The sequence below is a fragment of the Capra hircus genome, chromosome 1, assembly GCF_001704415.2.
Source record: "Capra hircus breed San Clemente chromosome 1, ASM170441v1, whole genome shotgun sequence".
NCBI classification, from domain to species: Eukaryota; Metazoa; Chordata; class Mammalia; order Artiodactyla; family Bovidae; genus Capra; species Capra hircus.
This window is the reverse complement of record NC_030808.1, coordinates 8,833,724-8,857,678: the sequence shown is the minus strand read 5'-3', so window position 1 is coordinate 8,857,678 and position 23,955 is coordinate 8,833,724. Positions and strand designations below refer to the sequence as shown.

At 40.5% G+C, this 23,955-nt stretch overlaps 1 protein-coding gene across 6 annotated transcripts in view; it reads right to left on the bottom strand.

Annotated features, from left to right (window-relative positions):
* The window catches only part of APP (amyloid beta precursor protein), a 313,323-nt gene that overhangs the window by 97,946 nt on the left and 191,422 nt on the right, over window positions 1–23,955 (bottom strand). For 4 of the 6 annotated variants that reach the window (XM_018050642.1, XM_018050701.1, XM_018050752.1 and 1 more), the window contains one exon: window positions 9,571–9,704. In XM_018050642.1, the coding sequence (XP_017906131.1) occupies window positions 9,571–9,704 (134 nt within the window). Of the gene's footprint in view, window positions 1–9,570; window positions 9,705–22,962; window positions 23,020–23,955 lie in introns of all 6 variants that reach the window. The other 2 variants (XM_018050523.1, XM_018050579.1) reach the window with 1 other exon arrangement.

The window sequence follows — 23,955 nt, the reverse complement described above, 5'->3', positions numbered from 1 at the left end:
ACCATCACTGTTCTTTCTACATTTGACATTTTATTAAAAATTTGTTTTTACAGTCTTTTTTATGTGAAACATTTTTAAAGTCTTTATTGAATTTGTTACAATATTGCTTCTGTTTTATGTTTTGGCCAGGAGGCACGTGGGATCTTAGCTCACAGGGATCAAACCCATATCTTCTGCATCAGAAGGTGAAGTCTTAACCACTGGACTTCCAGGAAAGTTCCATACACTTGACATTTTAAATATGCAAAAAACGATCACATTCCATTCCTAGCTCAATAATATCTAACCTCCCACTAAGATGTAAATAATCTGTCACAGCAGTACAGTAAACATAAATGTACACATTTATTGCAAGGATATGGCCCTTTGAAGGCTTCCCTGGTGGCCCAAATGGTAAAGAATCGGCCTGCAATGTGGGAGACCTGGGTTTTATCCCTGGGTTGAGAAGATCCCCTGGAGGAGGGCATGGTTACCCACTCTGGTATTCCTGCCCAGAGAATCCCCATGGACAGAGGACACTGGCGTGTGACAGCCCATGGGGTGGCAAAGAGTCGGATGTGACTGAGCAACTAAGCACACAGCTCTTTGAAACAACGCTGGTTTTTTTCTTTTCCTGAGAAATAGCCAAAAGTCATTTCATTTGACGTGCACAAATGCCAACGATCCATAAAACACGCAGATTTTCTGAACAAGGTTTTCCAACATTATATTCAGCACACTGGTTTTAGTCTTTTGTGAAGGTAAGTTATAAAATCTCAGTTCTATATTTTTCAAACAGTACAAAGGGGAACAAAACCATAAATAACATTCTATGCATGTGTACACAAGCAGTGAACACAGTGCCAAAATGAAGTACATGATGGAGGCAGGAAAAGACTTCTATTGTCACAAATCCTAAGATCCCTCCCACCAAAGAACTGAGGATGATTAGAACCTTCTGCTTGCCAAGTCATCTCATAAACAGCAGAGGATGCTCTAGATTCCTCCACACGTTCCAGGACAGCACACATTACAATGTTCTGAATGTAGCAGAAAGCATTCTTGTAAGTAACACTAATACAGTAACCAGGCTAATCTGTTTTGTAGGAAAATGAGACTTCCTCCTCTCATCCATAATGTTTACTTGGGATTTCTCTAAGAGAAGTTCACCCACTGATTTGAATGCTGAGGAAAAGTCTGCAGCTGTGGATGCTGTTGAAAGAAAATGATACTTGATTCTTACCACCTACAGCTTCCTTTTCCTTTTCAAGAGTACCACTCACTATCAAGTAGAGTTTTTAAAGTGTAGCTCATACTTGAGCAAGGTAAGGTAAAGAAAAGAAAGATCTAGTAAGCAAAATAATGGTCTGTTGACAGCTGTGTACTTGCAGACTTGGTGGATACACAAAGCAGAGACAGTGATGCCTGTACTATAAGAGCCTATTATTTACAGGTACTTATTCCTAAGGAATTGCCATTTTTTTCTGACATCCTTCAAGATAACAACAACAACAAAAAAGCTTGGCATAAATAACTATGGATAGAGAAGTTCTATGAGAATATCACATCACCAAGTCCAGTTTTAAATTAGACAGTTTATTGTTTATTAGGTTTGATTCATTGTAGAAACTACAGGACAGGCTTCATGTTGCTTTCACGAAATTATGAGGAAAAAGGATGGAATGAATTTTCTATTACAAGTGCAAGTGAAAGTCGCTCAGTTGTGTCTGACTCTTGGGAACCCCATGGACTAAACAGTCCATGGAACTCTCCAGGCCAGAACACTGGAGTGGGTAGCTGTTCCCTTCTCCAGGGGATCTTCCCAACACAGGGACAAAACAAAGGTCTCCTGCATTGCAGGCAGATTCTTTACTCTCTGAGCCACGATGGAAGCCCCTATTACAAGTGAAGAGCATATAAAAAATAATCTAGTATGTTCAGAGAAAAATTGAGAAATGCCAGGCTGCTATGAACAAGAATAGAATACTGAAGGAATGAAACACATTTCCCCAGATACTTTGGTGGCTCCAAGAAGTTAATGAAGGGCACTTATGAGATGAGGCAACTGAAGGCTACTTCTGCTTTATAGATGAGATAAGCCTTGCAATAAAAATACTTCAATTTCCTGCCTCGAGAATGTTCATGGTGGCTGTATTCTACCATGAGTTCCTCAGGTAAGGAATCTCAAAATTAGTTTGAGAGAGAAGTCAAATGTTTTATTGGGATGTGAAGAACTGATTTCCTGAAAATTTTTACCATCTCCCTTTCAATATTCAGAACTTTCAGCTTTGAGCAGGGGAATCCATGGAATAACTAAGGAGACTTACTTAGCTAAAAAAAGCCTCTTGATGAAAGTGAAAGAGGAGAGTGAAAAAGCTGGCTTGAAGCTCAACATTCAGAAAACTAAGATCATGGCATCTGGTCCCATCACTTTATGGCAAATAGATGGGGAAACAGTGTCAGACTTTATTTTTGGGGGCTCCAAGATCACTGCAGATGGTGATTGCAGCCATGAAATTAAAAGACGTTTACTCCTTAGAAGGAAAGTTATGACCAACCTAGATAGCATATTGAAAAGCAGAGACATTATTTTGCCAACAAAGGTCCATCTAGTCAAGGCTATGGTTTTTCCGGTAGTCATGTATGGATGTGAGTTGGACTGTGAAGAAAGCTGAGTGCTGAAGAATTGATGCTTTTGAACTGTGGTGTTGGAGAAGACTCTTGAGAGTCCCTTAGACTGCAAGGAGATCTAACCTGTCCATTCTAAAGGAAATCAGTCCTGGGTGTTCATTGGAAGGACTAATGCTAAAGCTGAAACTCCAACACTTTGTCCACCTCAGGCGAAGAGTTGACTCATTGGACAAGACTCTGATGCTGGGAGGGATTGAAGGCAGGAGGAGAAGGGGATGACAGAGGGTGAGATGGCTGGGTGGCATCACTGACTTGATGGACATGAGTTTGAGTGAACTCCAGGAGTTGGTGATGGACAGGGAGGCCTGGCGTGCTGCGATTCATGGGGTCGCAGAGTTTGACACGACTGAACGGAATTGAACTTAGCTAATAAATTGAAAATAAGCATTCCTATAGAAATGAAACAAATTTTTGATTCTCAGAGCAACTGAAGAATAACTACACCTTTGTGAATAAAACAACGCGCCTGCACCATCACACTAGGCCTACTTACTGAAAGATAAACACACAGTGGGTGCAATATCTCCTTTTGAACAAATGCTTTCCACTGAGGTTTACTGATAATGCATCAGATCACTCTTGACCTGCTAAATACCAGGTCCAGGACTGAGAGCTTTACAAAATCTCTTTTGTTTAATTGATTCCTCACACCATCCTGTGAGATTAGGCATGGACATCCTCATTTTTATGAACCAGGTTAAGTTACCTGCTCAAAGTCAGGGAGGAAAATAAAGGAGAAGGACAGATGTAAACCGAGATCTCTGTGGCTCTGAAGACCATGTTATTGTCCCCTGTAGCCCAATCAGCCGTGATATAATGGCAAATCCAACAGGCGAGCTACGTTTATTTATATTTGGTGACAGGAGAAAAGGCTGTTCCTAAGATACTGATGCTTATCTTAAAAATAACAAATGTCGAGAAAGGTCAACTTCCATTTTGAAGAACTTTATTTGAAGGATATATTAAAACCATTAAATAATACATAATAAATGATTATTTGGATTCTTGTATTTGCTAGATACTATTCATAACATGTGTGTGTGTTAGTCACTCAGTTGTGTCCGACTCTTTGTGACCCCATGGTCTGCAGCCCAGCAGGCTCCTCTGTCCATGGGATTCTCCAGGCAAAAACACTAGAGTGCTTGCCATTCCCTTCTCCGTTCACAACAGAGAACAACAAAAGTCTGTAAGTTCAGAGTTATCATGCGCCCCAACAACAAAAACACTCCAAATACCCAAACCCTTCAAATTCTCTGTATTTCTAAGAAAACAAACAACAAAAACTATAAGAAAAATTATTTTAAAACATGATATTTTTAAATTAAAAATTCTCCAGATCTAGACTTCACAGTGGCCCTCTATAATCTTATAAAGCAATTTTCCACTGCATGCACAGAAGTTATCAGTATCATTTGGATTTATGGATCTTCAAAGACTTGGCTGCTTCATGCAGAGAAAATGACAACTAATACAGAGAGATTTAGGAGGCAGGCAAGTTCAACGTCAAACAGTGCCCAGAATTCAGTACCATAAATTATGATGATAAATGTTGATCTCAAGCATCTCATACTCCCATGATCACTGGAATGTAACAGACAACATTCTCTGCTCCAGGATAACATTCTTTAAATTATCTCAGATATGGGTAATGACTAGAAGACAATGAAAGTCCATCAAAACATATATGAACTAAGTCATGGCTTAAACAGGTGTGCTAAACTAAAATGAAGTTACTCTTCTGGGGAGATCTATAGTATCTGAAAAAGAGTATTTGATGTCAGTTTAATTCACGGAATCAAAATGACCAATAAACGCTGGGAAGAATTCAGAATCTGTCTTTTCTTTAAAAAAATAGTGACTAGGTGGGTTCACGATAGAAGTGTAAGGTTAGGAAGGCACCGTATACACATGTATAGGGACTGAACAATTATAATCCAGCTGGAGGAATAAAACTGGTGAGCAAAATATTTAATTAAATGCAGAGAGGAATGACTTTGTCCCACTCTGAGGACTACGTGAGTGTGGCAATGACCGAGAAGCGTCCATGTGAAGAAGAGTTGGTTCCTTTCCAGAGCTCCACGCTGAGACCAAAGAGAAGTCCATGATGAGCTGAACATGTGTTGAGCCGACTGGGTTAAGGCTGCCCATACGGGGATGTTGGCAGTTGAGGCAGGAGAGGAAGTAAGGAAGGCTGGAGTTGGGGTGCAGGGGGTTGGGGTGCCTGGGCAGGCACTGGAAATGCCAAGCCGAGCATTCAGTGTTGATTTTGTTAGCATTCTCTTGGGGGCCCCATTGTCTCATAAGTGGATTCTGAGGGCAATAAGAAGGTCCTAAAAGCTTCACAAACAAGCAATGAGACCGGACTGAAGTTTCAAAGATGTCTTTTCTATGGCAACAAGTGTGGTGGGTGATACTCAACCTTCTTAATTGTGATTCTATATCGTTTATATCTTTCCTAAAGAAAAATCCTATTTTTCAGAAGAATTGGCTTCAGGTGAAACCTCACTATTCCACTCTAGCTAGCTTTCTACTTTATTATTTTTTTTTACTTTTATTTATTTATTTTTTGGCTGAGCTGCACAGCATGTGGGATCTTAGTTCCTTGACCAGGATCAAACCTGTGCCCTCCACAGTGGAAGTTCAGAGTCTTAACCATTAAAGCACCATGGAAATCCCTAGCTACCTTTCTAGTTCAATTTGCTTTTAAGTTTTCATCATAGGCAACAACTATATCTGCACATTATACTCTAGGGCCCAAGTATTGTAATTATGGTGTTTTTCCTTTAATGTTATTATTCCTAAGTAGTTCCAAATACTCTGGTGACTCATTAAAAAAAAAAAAAAGTCTTTCCAGATACATTAGAAGTTCTATGGTTAAATACAGGTTTTATTTTTATTTAGGTAGGTGAAGCCAACAGATCAGAAGACCGCTGCCATTGAAAAAACTTTAAGTCACAGTTCCCAAGAGGAGGTGACAAGTCATGCCATGTGGCAGAGGGGCAGGGGGGTTGAGGGCGACACAGGAAAGCACCAGTGTGGTCAGGAGGCAAAGGGAGTGAAGGAAAACTGTGGTAGGAACTTTCACTATGGCTTTTGTGGGAAGAAATGTGCAAGGCAGGGTAAGCAGGCTTAACAGGTATAAAATTGGCTAGTGTGACTATTCTGGATGGGGCCTGGGGTAGAGGGGCTCTCCCACATTGCCTGATACTTAAACCTTGGGGTGGGAAGGGCAGGTGATAGTGAACTGAAGTGTAAGAGGGTAGCTGAGGGGTACGGGCTTTGGATTGGTGGCTGTGTATATGAAAGGAGCCTTTGCAGGCCAGTTATCTGCTAACCCTAGGAATTGGCCAGCCCTGGGAGGGACAGTCTCCCTGGGATTAGGAAGGCCTCAGATGTCAAATCACCAGAAAATAAAAAGCTATGATCAATGCCCTCTACTAAAGACAGATTATGATCTTACAAAATTTATGCCAGGTTCATGAATCTTGTTCAGTGTTTATCATGGGAACTTTGAAGTATATGTGCTAAACATGACAAAGATCAGTCACATCTTCTGATATTTACATAGAATATTAACACTAAAAAAGTGTGGTTGACTTTAACCTGAGATCTTTCTTCATTCACTCATGTATGTTTCTTAAATATAACTTTTCCTATTATTTCTTCATATAGACTACAAGTTGGAAAGATGATTGGAAGTAAGTGATGGACACGTATTTGTTTAATGACTGAAGAATATAGAAAGGGCTAAAATCCTCAGTATTATCTTCCTCTAATTGCTCAGAAAGTTAAGAATCTGTCTGTAATGCAGAACACCTGGGTTCGATCTCTGGGTTGAGAAGATCCCCTGGAGAATTCCACGGACAGAGGAGCCCCGAGGGCTGCAGTCCATGGATTACAAGCAACACTTTTACTTTCAATGAAATATCCAGCACCTGGTAGCAAGCATACCTTAAATTGTAGTTGGTATTACTACATACAAATTCTAGAGGAGGAAATGGCAACCCACTCTGGTATTCTTGCCTGGAGAATCCCATGGACAGAGCAGCCTGGCAGGCTATAGCCTATGAGGTCGCAAGAGTCAGACATGACTTAGCAACTAGACCACCACCAGATATGAATTAGCTTTTCTGGATATGAATTTTTAATTTGTTTTGTTTTAGAAACAATGTGATTTTTAAAAAGCATCTTTTTTTAAAAAATGGCAATCTTCCAGTATTCTTGCCTGGGAAATCCCATGGACAGAGGAGCCTGGCAGGCTACAGTCCATTGGGTTGGAAAAGGGTTGGATGCAACTGAGCATACATTCCTGACATCCTGGAATGTGAAGTCAAGTGGGCCTTAGGAAGCATCACTAAGAACAAAGCTAGAGGAGGCGATGGAATTCCAGCTGAGCTATTTCAAATCCTGAAATATGATGCTAAACTGCTGCACTCAACATGCCAGCAAATTTGGAAAACTCAGCAGTCGCCATAGGCTGGAAAAGGTCAGTTTTCATTCCAATCCCAAAGAAAGGCAATGCCAAAGAATGCTCAAACTACCACACAATTGTACTCATCTCACATGCTAGCAAAATAATGCTCAAAATTCTCCAAGCCAGGCTTCAACAGTACGTGAAGAACCGTGAACGTCCAGATGTTCAAGCTGGATTTAGAAAAGGCAGAGGAACCAGAGATCAAATTGCCAAAATCTGCTGGATCATCGAAAAAAGCAAGAGAGTTCCAGAAAAACATCTATTTCTGCTTTATTGACTATGCCAAAGCCTTTGACTGTGTGGGTCATAACAAACTGCAAAATTCTGAAAGAGATGGGAATACCACAGCACCTTATCTGCCTTCTGAGAAATCTGTATGCAAGTCAGGAAGCAACAGTTAGAAATGGACATGGAACAACAGACTCTTCCAAACTGGGAGAGTAGTACATCAAGGCTATATATTATCACCCTGCTTATTTAACTTATATGCAGGGTACATCATGCAAAATGCCAGGCTGGATGAAGCACAAGCTGGAATCAAGATTGCTGGGAGAAATATCAATAACGTCAGATATGCAGATGATACTCTTACGAGAGAAAGCGAAGAGGAACTAAAGAGCCTCTTGATGAAAATGAAAGAAGAGAGGGAAAATGTTGGTTTAAAACTCAACATTTAAAAAAAACTAAGATTATGACATCTGGCCCCATCAGTTCATGGCAAATAGATGGGGAAATAATGGAAACAGTGAGAGGCTTTATTTTTAGGGCTCAAAATCATATTTTGGGGGCTTCCTTCATAGCTCAGTCAGTAAAAATCTGCCTGCAAATGCAAGAGACCCGGGTTCGATTCCTGAATCGGGAAGATCCCCTGGAGAAGGAAATGGCAACCCACTCCAGTATTCTTCCCTGGAGAATCCCAAGGACAGAGGAGCCTGGCAGGTTACATTCCATGGGGTCGCAAGAGTCAGACACGACTTAGTGACTAAACCACCACCAAAATCAGTGCAGATGGTGACTGCAGCCATGAAATTAAAAGATGCTTGCTCCTTGGAAGAAATCTATGACCAACCTAGACAGCATATTAAAAAGCAAAGACATTACTTTGCCAGCAAAGTCAAACTATGGTTTTCCCAGTAGTGATGTATGGATGTGAGAGTTGTACTACAAAGAAAGCTGAGTGCTAAAGAATTCATGCTTTTGAACTGTGGTGTTGGAGAAGACTCTTGAGAGTCCCTTGGACTGCAAGGAGATCCAACCAGTCCATTCTAAAGGAAATCAGTCCTGAATATTCATTGGAAGGACTGATACTGAAACTAAAGCTCCAACACTTTGGCCAGCTGATGGGAAGAACTGACTCATTAAAAAAGACTCTGATACTGGGAAAGATTGAAGGCAGGAGAAGAAGGGGATGACAGAGGATGAGATGGTTGGATGGCATCACCGACTCAATGGATATAAGTTCAAGCAAGCTCCGGGAGTTGGTGATGGACAGGGAAGCCTGGTGTGCTGCAGTCCATGGGGTTGCAAAGAGTCGGACACAACTGAACGACTGAACTGAACTGAACTGAGCACACATGCATGATTTAAAAAACCAGGGTTTGCAGCCCAGTGTAGCGAAAAAAAGCATTGTACTAGGAGCAAGAAACGCTTGGGTTCCAAATGCCTCTCTGAGAAGCCAAACGCTTGAACCTTTATTGCATTATCTATCATTTATAGGACTAGATGACTAATGGGACTAGATCATTATGATTTACTTTGGTTTTAAGCCCCTATAGTCTTATGAATTAACTCTGTAAGAAATGTTAGGCTCAAAGTTTATTTCATACAAAAATATTCATCTTTGCTAAAGAACATTTTCAGGAATTTAAATTTATGACGTCATGGTTACAGGACCACCCTAAAGACAGAATGACAAAACCATCTAGAAAGGTGTACGCTCAACTTAATTTGCGCCAACAAAATTTTACTATAGTGCTATACCAAGATCCTTCCTAGGTGGCAAGTTCAAGGAGAATGCAAAAACCCCCAAATTGGTGCCCTTATAGCAAACACTTAACATTAAAATATTATGTCTTTAAGATCTGGATCAAAATTAAAGGCCCTTACGCCAGGGGGCTTCCCTGGTGGCTCAGTGGTAAAGAATCTACCTGTCAATGCATGAGACAAGGGTTTGATCTCCAGGTCAGGAAGTTCACTTGGAGAAGTAAATGGCAACCCAATATTCTTGCCTGGGAAGGCAAGAAGAAGGAGGCTGGTGGGCTACAATCCATGGGGTTGCAAGGAGTTGGACATGATTCAGCGACTATACAACAACCACCACTGACCCCTGGGCATTCATTAGTCACAGGGCCCCTGGGGAGACAGAGTCAGAGGCAAATCCAGATTTCCCAGTATGGCAGGGCTAAAGGATAGAGAGCCACACGTACCTGGGACATCCTCTCGCGGTGCTTGGCCTCCAGCCTCTCCTTGGCTTTCTGGAAATGGGCGTGCTCATTCTCATCTCCAGGCGTCTCAAGATACTTGTCAACGGCGTCAGGGGTACTGGCTGCTGTTGTAGGAACTATAACACAGAAGGAAAGAAGGTTTAAGGAGAGTGACAGAACATCCAGTCATTTCAAAAGAAAACCTTATTTTCGGATTATTCCAGAACAAAGAATTTAGTAAAGAAGCACGAACAAGATGTTAATGCCGTTTAAGAGAACATGAGACATTTTGCAGCACAGTACAGGTGTCTTTCACCCCTTTTAAGAATAGGGTGAAGGAAAATCTTGAAAATGGTCCTTTTTTGTGATTATAATAACTTTAAAATTCCCTGCAAAACAAGCATGCATAGAGCAAAAACAGTTGGTGTTTAACACAGATATGGTGCATCAGATCCCTATGTCTTGGGACAGTAATGTTTGTAATCCTGAAAGTAAACAGTGGTATCAATATCACACCTTAAGATTTCTGAAAAGGGCAAGGAAATCTCAAAATCAGCATACTGCAGAATAACTGCAGCTCAGAATGAAGAAAATCCTACACTGGATTTTAGATATCTGGTCAGAAAGCATCTGAAACATTACTGAAAAGTTCGTAAGTGTCAATACATTCATTTTTGAAATCACAAAAGGAGCTTTCTGTCTTCACAATTTGGCAATAGTCAACCAATTCATTATACCAGTTGTCAAAAGGAAACTGATTTCTATTTTGAATTCCACTAACACTGCTGAGGGATATTCCTGAATTGCAACACATTCTGCTATATTATGTGGGAAAATAAACACCCATAAAATTGAAGAGTGTATGTACTATAAAGCAAAACTGTCTGAAACTCATGAGCCGAGTAAATTATAATGCCTATACCAGCAGTTTTACAAAAGATCAGTAATGACTAGTGAGAATTCAGAGCACTTATGAGCTTATTAAAAAACCCAACATGAAAAGAAAAGATTTTGATTTAAAGAAGAAAGCATGTTCAACCCGAAAAATGAATTTAGGTGTTTTCACTATATTCTCAAGCCAAATCAATTTAAGTGTTTTATTCAAAAGATTAGTCAACCATCACCAATCTAAGTATTCTTCTTTGCTAACCTTACCTGATTACTTGACTATTTATTATATTTGAGATCTAATATTCCAAAAAGAACTTAAATGAGAAGAATTACCTGCTAGCTCATTTTGAAGCTAAACAGTAAGGTAAGTGTCTTTTACACGTTTGGAAGATTGAAGGCAAAAGGAGAAGTGGGGGCAGAAGATGAGATGGTTGGTTGGCATCACCGACTCAATGGACATGAGTTTGTGCAAATGCGGGGAGATAGTGGAGGACAGGCAAGCCTGGAGTGCTGCAGTTCATGGGGTTTCAAAGAGTCAGACAGAAGTCCATGACTGAACAACAAGGGGAAAAAAAACATCTGGAATGTTCCCATCTAAAGGCTCTAAAACAAGAAAGCTTTCTTGTTACGTAATTAAATAATGAATCTAATCTTAAAGAGAGAACTATTCATTCTTATTTCTTCCCTTCTACTTCAATCACTGTGTAATAATTCTTTTCTAAAAAAATAAAAGCAGTTTGGTTGTCAATCTAGATGTTTTTCTGAAGTGGAAGGAAGGAGGCAGGGCATATTACTGGAATTTTTTTCCCCAAAATACCAGGGGATTTTTGAGTCGACTGGTCCGAAACTGGCAGAGGGTATACGTATTGAAAGACATTGGCCCCCATCTTCTGTAATAGACAAGGGAGCATGTATTCAGCTGCAAAAAGGAAGAAAGGAGGAAAAGAGCACCAACTGTGTAATCGGGCACACCATGGTTTCGATCACAGCTTGATTCAGTCTTTCTTAGATGAGCTGTGACCCAGGGCAAGTAACTTCAGCACTCTGTGTTCCAGTTTATTCATCTATCCAGTGGTGACAACATGCCAATGTATTAGGAGTGCTGGGAAAATGAGATGCTGCCCCATGTGTCTGTCACTCCACAGAAAGGGTGGTACACAGGGCGCTTCATTCACGTTAGCACCCTGCCCGTCTCCTGTGCTCACTGTTCTATCCTAATTCAAATCTTAGCACTTATCCTAACCACAGGAAGAACCAGCTACTTTTATTTCACATCTACTGAAAATGAATTACACATAGGACCATGAAGTACCATGGAGAGGAAAAAAAATATGTACTTTTCTAAAAAATCTTCAGTATGACTTGCATAAAAGGCTGAAATTACTAAAAATGTATCCTAATCTTTAAGACTGAGAAATAATTTTCAATTAAGTCTTTTTTTGTTAAAAAACAAAGGTACATGTTTTTCCGCATCAACTTAAGCAAATCAACATGCATATATCGATATGCATGTCATGTCCCCACTGGACATGGAAGTAGCATTTAGCATTTTTCCCAGGGTTTTAATCATTTTCTCATCTTTGCTGACAGCAAATGAGAACAAGTTAAAGTTCTTTTGGCATAGTAAAATCTGGCAGAATGCTATAATTAGGCTAACTGTATTTCACATTTTGGATAAATGAAAATGTATAAAGGTTTAGGGTCACATTCACAGATCAAGATAGCCAACAGTTGTAAGTTGCTGTAAACCATAGCATGGCACCCTGTTTGGAAAACTGAAATTGTAAAAGTGACAAGTAGGAAGTAACTTATGGTTTTCTCCAACTCTTATAATTTGCAGATCTACTGTTTTATGGAAAGAGGGAAACACTACAATCTGAGTCCACTGCAATCTTATTAGCCTAAGTTGAAATGGAGCTTTGCAATATTAAGAATTAAAGAATAAAGAAATCAGCAAGCAAGTTATATTAACAGGATGAAAAATATTTAAATTATTAAAACAAATTTTGGGAAAAAGGAAAGAAATACAAATCTTTTATTACAAATGTATTCATTTAATTGAGGAATCTTTCTCAGCAAATCCTTGTTGCTGGCCCCTGATGCTTCCTTTGGTTGAGGACTTTAAGAGAAGCTGTCTTTCTTTCCTTTTCTTTTTACTTTTTTGGCCATGCTGTGGCATGTGGGATCTTAGTTCCCCAATCAGGAACTGAACCTGTGATCCCTGAAGTGGAAGCTCAGAGTCCTAACCAGAGAATTCCTTCTTTTAATTTTTAATTCAAACTTCTTAGTCATTCACACTTGCCCTCTATCTCAATTGGTGTTAAGTCACTGAAAATTTCCTGTACTCACACCAATCAGAAATCAGATCACTGTCTAGTCAAGGAGAGAAGAATGATATATCTTCATATTTTAAAATGAATATAGTATACTGTTATGACTGCCCTGCAGCTGGTGAGGAGAAAGGGGAAAATGTTTCAAGTTTGTTCAGAGAGTTCAGCATCTGTGTCCTTAATTTTTCTACACCCTACAGACTTGGTCATACCAGGACTGGCTGTTATTTTGTGATCAAGTCCATGGTAGGCCAGAGACATGGTAACAAGCATGGCAGGCAGGGGCAGGAAAGCCTGTGCCCTAACGCCCCTACCCTTTCAAGGTGCTTCCTTTGGGGGAAGGAACATCAAGGAATGTCAGGAATGTTCCAGGCCACAGGGGAACAGGAAGCTGTATATCACTGGTCACTTAAACCATTTTAGAAAATAGAAACTATCTGGAGAGTTTATTTTTGTTGCATTTTTTAAAAAACAAAAAACACAGAGCAGTTATCCTGTTCAGAGACCTCTGAGATTCCTTAAAAACTGTGATACAGGCTCAGATTTCCAGGTTGGCCAAATAATAATATCCTCCATTCACTAGTGTCTACCGTGCCAGGGACTTCACTGTGTTCTCATTTAATGGGTGGGGAGGAAAAAAAACAGCCTGTTTCACGTTTATTGTGTAGAAAGGAAAGACCATCAACAACTTACTCACTCACATCCCCAGACACACACAAGTAAGTCTGAATTCAAGATTGGGTAAACCATGAAGAGGCTATAAAGTTAATATTTAAGCAGTAAGGGGCTAATCCATCGACATGTCTGGGGAACTAGAAAGGGTTTGGTTTGTTAATGGACAACCTACATTGGCAAGAGATATGCTTTGTTATGATAACCGCTAGCCTGTTTTCTAACAAAGTTTCCTGCTCTGAATACTATCTGGTGGATGACCTCCAACCAGCGTTCAGCAGCAGCAGTAGGGCTATGATGAACAGAGGTCAGGAGAGAGAGCTCCTTGCGCTTGCACCTGAACAATCTTTTAGCCTGTGGTCTTTGTTCACGCTCCTTCGCGCTTTCTGCAAGCATGCCCACTCGGTCTATTCGCCCTTCTGCAGAAAATCAGACTTAACCATCTTCAGCTCTAACTTTTGACCTCCAGCTGCCAAATCATTAGCAGTCCACTCAATCATGTGCATAGGCATTTAACTTTTAAGGGACCTTCAGATTGCTTTTCTTAGTCTATTCTCATCACAGCTTCATAGAATATAATTATATTCCTTTTAATACTAAGAATGGGTGTCTAAAGTAATACCAAATAAAAACACGCAACAGAAATGCAGTTTCGATTCATAGCATGTGACTGCCGCAGTCTGAAACATCCTGCTTCCAAGAATTCAGTGGCATTCTGGGTGAGTAATGCTTTCAAGAAGGTTCATGTTGTTTTTCTTTTGTGCAACCCTGGGAGGTTAGAGGTATCTGAGAAGCTGCATAGCGGCTGGGATGTAGACTCCGCTGTCTCGCTTGGGTACCTGTTCATTTCTTTATTCCTCAATTCAACAAATCAACAAATATTACAGCCCCTAAAACCCATGGCAGAAACCAGTGAGTGAAACAAAACCGTTTTCCTGGTGGAGCTACATTCTAGCGAGAGAGGCAAACAGCACTGTACACACACCAAGACAACAGTAAATCACATTGTTACAATGTGATCTGTATTGTGAAGAAAAGAAACAAGAGCAGGATTAAGGAAAACTAGGAGTGCCAGGAAGGTGGGGGGAGACTGCAGCAGTAAGTAGGTGGCCAGGCTCCCTGTAATTGACAAAGTGAGGTTCACACAGAGCTGAACTAATCTTATTTCCGAGTTTATCCGCTGGAGGGACAGGCAGATGAAGAAACCAGTGCAAAGGCCTTTGGAGGTGAGTGTGCCTGGCAAATCCCAAGAGGAGCAAGGTCTATGTGACCAGAAGCGAGGAAGCAAGTGAGACGGGGAAAGGAAAAAGCAACCGACTATGAAGGGCCTTGAAGCCCCGGTAAGGACTGTGAGAAGCCCAGGTGGGTTTTTTGGAGGAGAGAAGACTGATGTGATGTGTTCTAAGAGGATCGTCTCAGGGACTTCGCTGGTAGTTCAGTGGTTAAGACGTCACCTTGCAATGCTGCGGGTGTGGGTTCCATCCCCAGTTGGGGAGGTAAGATCCCACATGCCTTGGGGGCCAAGAAAACCAAAACATAAAACAGAAACAATATTGTAAAAAAAAAAAAATTTAATAGGGATCTTAATAAAAGGTCCACATCCAAAAATAAATAAATAATAAAAGGACTGTTTTGTCTGCTAAGGGACAAAGCAGAAGGTGACCTTTCAAGAGTATTAATAAAAGATGAAGATGAGGATGGCTTGGAAAGTTAGCAGGAGGTGGTGAGGGGTTTTCATGGAAGGTACCCCCGATGCCCACATACAGAGCCATGAGAAAGGGCATAGGCTGGCTTCTTTTTCTCACCCCTGAATGCTGTTTCCTAAACCACAGACCACAGGTAACCTAATACTAAAGGTTAGTATTGTTTTCACATGTTGGTGAAGGTTCATTTCAGTTTTGATAATGATGCATCCATGCCTGTCACATTTCCACTTCACACTGTAATCTCTGTTAGTATCAGCCACAGCTCTATTTCTTGAGGGGGTGAGGATGGTGGGGGAGGTAAGTGGATTTGCTTTCAATTTATTCAATTTATTCCAAACTCTGGTGCTGCACTCAATGTTCCTGCCACCACAATCCACTACCATCACTGGTGACATGGTGCCAATGAAACATTTTCATCCCTTTGTTTCCTCCTAGAAAATTTAATAAGTTAAAGGGAAGTTACTTCAAATAAAGATGCCTGTTGTCTTTGGATGTGGTGGCTGTTGTTCAGTTGCTAAGTCCTGTCTGACTTTGCGACCCCATGGACTGCAGCACGCCAGGCTTCCCTGTCATTGACTATCTCCGGGACTTTGCTCAAACTCATGTCCATTGAGTCAGCAATGCCATCCAACCATCTCATCCTCTGTCGTCCCCTTCTCCTCTTGCCCTCAGTCTTTCCCTGCATCAGGGTATTTCGCGATCGGTCGGCTCTCCCCATCAGGTAGCCAAGATGGGATGTGGCAGAGATCCCTTTCTTAGCACAGTTGGAGAACCCCTGTGTCAGGGACACAATCAAATTTAGCTGCAAACGTACCAAATGCTCATTTCAGTTCTGATTTTGTAATCACTGCATAATACTCCCTGTCATAGTGACAGTAAAGACAGCAAGAACTGGGTATCAGAGACATTGCCCTGATAGTGAAAAAGTGCCCTGATCATTCTGATATTCGTTTATTTCCTCAATCTCTAGGGGTGACACATAATTCTAAGGCTCAGGACACAAAAAGAGAAACCATCTTCAAACAGTAACAACTATGACTACCTCTCTCAGCAGACACCCACGAATGGCATTTAGTCAATATATAAATGTTCAGCTCGGTTCAGTCGCTCAGTCGTGTCTGACTCATTCTAGCGAGAAAATTTGGTGGGTCTCCTTTCATCGGCAAAAAGGCAATTTATCTCTATAGCATCGACAACCCAAGATAAAAGTAAATTAAGATCTACCCAGTCACTGCCCTATCACTGAAAATCCTATTTTATATGGAGCCAGCAATGCAGTCACATGAACTGACTGTGATTTATATGACGGGTGGCAATAAGGGTGATTGATATATAGGGGATAAAAACCTGTAAAGGAAGATTTGATGAAAAAATTTCATCTCGCAACATGGCATAGTGTATAGACTGCCATCCCAACTTAAAAAAAAAAGAGAAAAAAAGTCTATTCCTCCAACTGCAAAATAACGAAAATCCCTAATTCCTTCTAAGCTCGAATATTTATCAAGTCCTAGTTAGATGAGACATTTATAATGAGCAAATAAAGTTTGTGATCCTTACATGTGATACTGGACTCTACAAGAAAAAAAAAAAGAACAAAGGCACTTCCATGGATATGCCCTTGTATCACGCTTATTTTATAGTGAGTGCAGTCATAGTTGGCAGATTATCAATGCACTGTGTGGACAGAAGGTAATAAAAATGTTATCTGGACTATGTTTACTCTAGTCAAGCTTCATTTCTTTTTTATGTATTATGGACAAGCACTGCTGAGGGAATTTTGTCAAATATGTGAAATGAGATGAATGCGGGTATGATTTTTATTAATATCTACATCCTGTTTAGCACAATGCACCAAAACCTAAGAGGAAGTTCAGTCTGAATCTGAAAACCATGTGTGAAGTCACAGTAACATTCACTGGCATTCAGGATGTCATAAGCTTCAGTTACTGTATTTTTGTCAACTTTTCAGAGCTAGGCTCCATTTCACCCATGGTGGACCATAAAGGGATGACCTGCCACAGTCACTTGACGCTCTGTAGATGAGTTCAAAAAGTCAAGCTATTCAGTATTGTCCACTTTCATAGAGACTGTCGATCCCTGGGTCAGGAAGATCCACTGGAGGAGGAAATGGCAACCCGCTCCAGCATTCCTGCCTGGAAAATCCCATGGACAGAGAAGCCTGGTGGGTGGGCTACAGTCCATGGGGCCGCCAAGGGTTGGACACGGCTGAGTGACGCAAATAGCCATGAAAGCCGATAGAATTCTTAGCCTCTATGGAGGTCTTCAGGATAAAACTAGTTTCAGTCTACGTCAGTCTCGCACAGCAATCTTTCCCTTCACTTGTGCATTTTGTTTTATTTAATTCTGGCACATCCTTGAGTCTCATTATATTGATTAAACTGTCCACTTATTGAAGGCAAGTACTGGGTTAACTTTGCTGGTGTCCCTCGAAATTAAAGTTAGTAGCAACATGTCCCAGGCTCAAGGGGCTTACTAAATCAGGGGTTGGCCTGCTGGTCTCTTTTGCTCAATAAAGTTTTATTGTAACACAGCTGTATCTATTCATTTACCTATTGTATGAGAATGCTCTCACACTATTACTGCCAAGTTGAGTACTTAAAACAGAGACCATTTTCCTGCACAACCTAAAATATTGACTCGCTGGCCTTTTATAGAAAATATTTGCTGACTTTCTTTTTCCTGAATTTCAACTTTTATTATGGTAAAATATACATAACATACTATACACTATATTCACATAACTTAGATGATTTTGTATGATGATTGTGATGGAACATAATGTACATAATTTTAATTTATTTATAAAACTTTTTATTTTAGATTGGACTGTGTGTGTTAGTCGCTCTTTGCGACTCCACAGACTGTAGCCTGCCAGGCTTCTCTGTCCATGGAATTCTCCAGGCAAGAATTCTGGAGTGGATTACCATTCCATTCTCCAGAGGAACTTCCCAACCCAGGGATCAAACCCTGATTTCCTGCCTCGCAGGCAGATTCTTTACCGTTTGAGCTAAAGGGAAGTCTTTTATATTGGGATATAGCCAATTAACAATGTTATGATAGTTCAGGTGGACAGCAAATGGACTCCGTCAAATATATCCATGTATCCATTCTCCCCCCAACTCCCCTCCCACCTGGGCTGTCACATAACATTGAGCAGAGTTCCTCGTGCTATATAGTAGGTCCTCGTTGATTATTCATTTGAAATACTGCAGTATGTACATGTCAGTGTCAGATTCTTTAACGATCCCTTTTCTCTGTTGCTGACTCTTACTGAGCTAGCCACTTCTTCTTTGGAAAGAGCTAAGGAAGAGAGCACCCATATAAGAGCATTTTTTACTGTTCTTAGTAAACGAGATTTTTTTTTTTTTTTTAAATGCTGGTTTGCTGAGCAAATCAATTGTTTTCAATCTTAGGGGTTTTCACTGTGATAGTCTGGTGGAAAAAAGCATTGCTTCTATCCTGACAATTTCTGGATCCGAAAGACGTGGCTTCTCATACTTGTCAATGGAACAGAATTTACTGGCACTGATGTGACACGTAATTTAATGCACCATTGTGTCTTTTAATGCTTTTAATTGTTTTTAATAATGCTTGGCAGTTTCATAAGAAACATCAGAGTTCCATTAGTATGAGAGAATGTGCTAACAGGAACGAATATTTGCTCTTTCACAGTCAGAAGAACAAGAATGGTGAAGAACAATGTTTCGAGTCTGGCCAAAGAAGAGATAGCCTTGGCGTTATGACAGGGCACTGCAAAGCCGGGACAGCACCTTCTATTCAAAGGCCACACAGTGGGTTATTCACTGCTTGCAAATAGCGTCTAAGGCAATAACCTCAGAGTTTGGGGACAGTGGTTTGGCCTTATCTGATACGTTCCAATTCCTTTTATATTCTCTGGAGGTGTACTAGTCTATTTTGTGCTCTCTGGATCATTCTGATGTGCCTAGAAATCAATCTTTACCCCCTGCCGCCCCACCCCAAACCAGCATGAGGTTAGATCTAAACCTTTGCACAGACCCTATGGCCATGAACACGATCCCAAAGTGCATCTTAGATGTCAAGTCATCTGTGTAGCAAGGCCCCACGGCCTCTCTACAGATGGCCCTTCTCTACCATAAGTTGGGCTTCTATGAACCCAGGATGAAACAGAAGAGGCAAAGCAGGCACACCTGCAACCCAGGGCTTTGCTGCTTTATTCTCTGCTTCTCTGGCAGTGCTTACACTGAAGCAGAAAGCTCAGAAGAGCAGCTGTAACCTTTCCCTTGTGTGAACGTGCGTTCCGTCACTTCAGCTGTGCCTGATTCTTTGTGACCCTATAGACTGTGGCCCACCAGGCTCCTCCATCCAAGGGATTCTCCAGGCAAGAATACTGGAGTGGGTTGCCATGCCCTCCTCCAGGGGATCTTCCCCACGCCCAGGGATCGAATGCACACCTCCTGTGTCTCCTGCATTGCAGGCAGATTCTTTAACATTGAGCCACCTGGGAAGCCCAACTTCTCCCTTAACTTGCAAATACAGAGAGCTGGGATAGTGGACTGACTAACTGAATTTCATAAACATCTTTGAGAACTGGAGGCTTCTGACACTTCAGCAATGCCCTCAAGTTTATGGAAGGTTTACCTGTTTCTACCAGCCTGGTAATGTCTGAAACTAGATGTGGGCAAACTACTAGTCTAGCATCAGGGGTTCTAAGTGGGGTGCCATTTGTACTCCACAAGGCACTGTGGTGAGCTCTAGAGACATTATTAGTTATCACAGCTGGGCTGGTGTCACTGTCATCATGGGTAGAGGCCAGGGATGCTGCTAAACATCCTCTAAGTGCAGGACGGCACCCACAATGAATTAAATGACCCCAGATGTCAGCCGTGTTAAGGTTGAAAGACCTTGAGTTAGATGTCATTTGTGCCTCAGCCCCACTGCAGGGGAAGGGGCCAGAGATGAGTCATCGGTCCTTCCCTTTGGCCAGACCCTTTGGTGCAGCTGGCTGACTAGAAATTGGCATGGTACTCTTTGAGATTAAAAGCATCTGCTTGCTTTTGAGATGCAGTCTAATGGGAAGAACATTAGGGAAAAAAAGATCATGCTCTCATGTTTGAAACATGAATTTATCAATAAATATTTATGCAGAAATTTTATTGTTCATAAACACTGCACTGGGCCAACTGAATGTGAAACCTTGGCATCGTCTTAACCCACAAAACCCAGGTTTCATAAGATTTTTAATCCCAATGGAAAGGGGATTTTTTAAAGGATTCAAACCCATAAATTCATGAGTAAAATGAAAGTTCTTAGCCTCAGTCTCTACCCTCTTACTTGCAGTTTATTATTTTTAAAAACATATTGCATTTTTTTCTTTATTTTTGGGCTTCATTGGGTCTTCACTATGGTGTGCAGGCTCTTTCTAGTTTTGGCATGCAGGATTAATTGCCCCACTGCATGTGGAATCTTAGTTCCCAGACCAGGCATCAAACCCATGCGCTCTGCATTGCAAGGTGGCTGTTTAACCATTGGACCAGCAGGGAAGTACCTCTACCTAGGGTTCAGATTCTCATCTATGATAACAAAACCAAAAAAATAATGAAGTGTCTCTTAAAATTTCAGTGTTCAAAAATGGTTTTATGACAAAGATTTAAAATCTAGAAATGCCTAATTATAATAATAGGAAGTCTTGATAAGAAAATTACTGTATTCATAATGAAGACCATCACATTTTTTCTCCACGCAAGCAATCACCTTATCAGTTTAACTGAAGAGCTTTTTCTAGCTCGTTTTACACTTATTATTTGACTAGCAGCAACTCGGACTGAGAAACCTAGATTACCCACCTTTGTGAATCGAGATGTCCTCCAATTAGCCCTAGGTTGGTGAAGCAGCCACGAGCAAGCTTCAGCTGTTGAATCAAAAGGGCTTGTTCACCTTTCGCAGTTTGGTTCATTTTCTCTAACTCCAGCCTGCTAACTGCATTTGACCTCCAGATGACCATGAGTTTTTCAATTCAAATGTACAGCTTTGCTATAAATAAGAGAGCAGAGCTGTGCAGGCTATAAATAACTAGAAATTATATGCTTTCTCCTGGCTGTTTGCACTAGCACTGCAAAACCCTTCACTTTCAGTGATTGAACAGCCTCTGTAGGTAGACAAGAAAATATAGCTGCCCAAATCACTTCACCCTCCTAGAATGGAAAGGTGTTAGGATCCCAAACACAGTACAAGTAGAAGAAAAAAATGACTGGGAAAAAGAAAATTACAACAGATTGTCAATGTCTGTTGCAAAGACTTGAGAAAACAAGTACTCTATGAAAAGAAATTTATTGAACAATGATGCTCATTCCCAGTAATGAATAAAAATGGAAAAAGTTTTTTATATGCTTAAAGTGATATAAAATGAAACTTAAAGTAAAAATAATGACTGTTTTTGTAAAAGAGTGGGAAAGATTTAGTTTATTGATACAGGCTGTATTCATGGCATTTAGGAAAAAACGATTTTAATATTTGTCATCCATTTCCCACAATTTTCTGTACTCTTAAAATGAGCTTCTATTTGCTAACCTAGCAAACAGTATCAGAAACTGTTGGCCATTTGGAGCAAAGGGCATAGCCACAGTATCATTTAGGTTTAAAGCTGGTCCTGCCACCTGTGATGCTATGATGGCTGGGGACAAGTCACCAAGTTCTTAAAGCTTCATGTTTTTTCTTGCATGCACAAAGGAAATGAGGAAAATGGACATAAAATTCCCAAGAAAAGAGATGATCTATGAAAAATGCCTCATAAAATGCAACACTCCTTGCAGCTCAATGTACTCTCAATCTCACAATATAAAACCTATAGTTTTTCCTCATCCTTCTATGTCTAGCCATTTGCCGTACTTTCAACTAAAATTTATCTTTTTAAAGACAAGATCATTAGCTTCATCACTTGTGAGACTAGGTTTTTTTTCAGGATGATAAAGACAAACGCTAACTTTCACTGTATCTAAGCTACAACTCCAGCTGTGTCTCTCCCTCCAGCAACCATAAGCATCAATGTTTTCTATCATCCCTAACCTAATGTTGGATGAATCTGTTTTGGGATATAATCCAAATTTTAAATGAGTGATTATGTATTTGACACCACATGTTTTAAACAAAGCTGAACAGATAAGCCAAGTGAAATCATCACAATGCACAGATATTATAAGGCAGGTTGATATAGCATTTCTTTATAAAGTGCTTTCGCTGCATGTTAATGATGGAATCAGAAGTTGGGCACGTCTTTCCCACTAGTGGTGCATTCAGGGAGGGGAAGGAGAAGTCTTGAATTCCAGAAGTGACCGTTCACTTCGTAAAGCCTAACAGCTGTCTGTAAACACACATACTTGAAGCCTCTGCATATGTATTAGTTCACATAGTACAATGCATGCACATTAAATGCTTAAATGAGTCACTTATACACACGGGCTCTTGCTAAATCACAGCATCTTGTGAGCTTTAGGAAGTAAAATAGTAATGCCAAATAAAACACAAAACAAGGCTGTATAAACAATATTTTATAAAACCATATGAAATAAAGAGGAAACTGATTAGAAATAGCTAGGTCAAAGCTCTTAGCCTGACACTGCAAGTTACCTGGCAAAATCAGACGGAATTACAAGCAAGGCAATGGAAATAAACATTTCTGTTCAAAGACAGGTGTTTAAGAAACACAAAACCATGCAAATGTGAGGATGCTGGAGCTACAGTCCAGCCATGCAATATACTCCTCCCTCCTCCCTTCCGTCGAGTGAATGACAACATACGTTTAACAGGATCTTGGGGAAGAGGTTCCTGGGTGGTCTTGAGTAAACTGTGGGACACTATGGAGAAAATAAGAGAATATAACTAAAAACAAAAATAGAAACATGGGAATGATGGATGAAACTCAATGACATGATTCGGCTGACCAAAGGAAAAAACAGAAACAAAAACATTGACTTAAAAACAAAAAGTGAAACAAATATCCCGAGTTTGAGCCATAGTACTAAACAACACGGAACCAAAGTAAATATACAACATTAGATATATTTCCACAAAAAATCATGGATTGTGGATATTCTGTCTCTGATAGTACATCCCAGCACCCTGTGGAAGCATTTCCTGCTCCCATCTAGCTGCTTAGTGTCAGCATCAGCAGTTCCCACCCGCCCTTTGGTACTCCATTCATTTCACCATTCTAAGGGCAGCCCTGGCCCTCAGCTCTGGCTACTTGTTGAGGCCTTTACTGTCCACTTACATCCGTCCACTCTTCTAACTGACCTTCAGCCTCTCTTGTTTGCTTTCTTGACATTATTACTCTATAACCCATCTCCTTTGAAACTAAGTACTGACTGCTTGTCCATTATATCATTGGGAGCATCTCTTTTGCAAACTTCTTGGCAAAGGATGTGCCATCCAGAGATTCCATCTGGTCTGTGATGCCCATGGCTCTGGCTCCCAGTTTGAGTTAACTCAAAATAGTCAAATGGAGATGCTGTGCTTTGAAGGTAATAGTTTGAAGGTAATAGTAATGTTTTTTTTCTTTTTTTGGGGGGTGCATAATTTCTAATTTTTTTGGTGACACCCTGAAGTACATGGGATCTTACTTCCCTAACCAGGGATCAAACACGTGCCCCCTTCAACGGAAGCTCAGAGTCTTAACCACTGGACTGTCAGGGAATTCCTGATACCTTTTAATTCTTTTTTTTTTTTTTAACCTTTTAATTCTTGAAGCAAATTCACAACTATTAATAATTTTTAATAGTTCTTTCTTATTA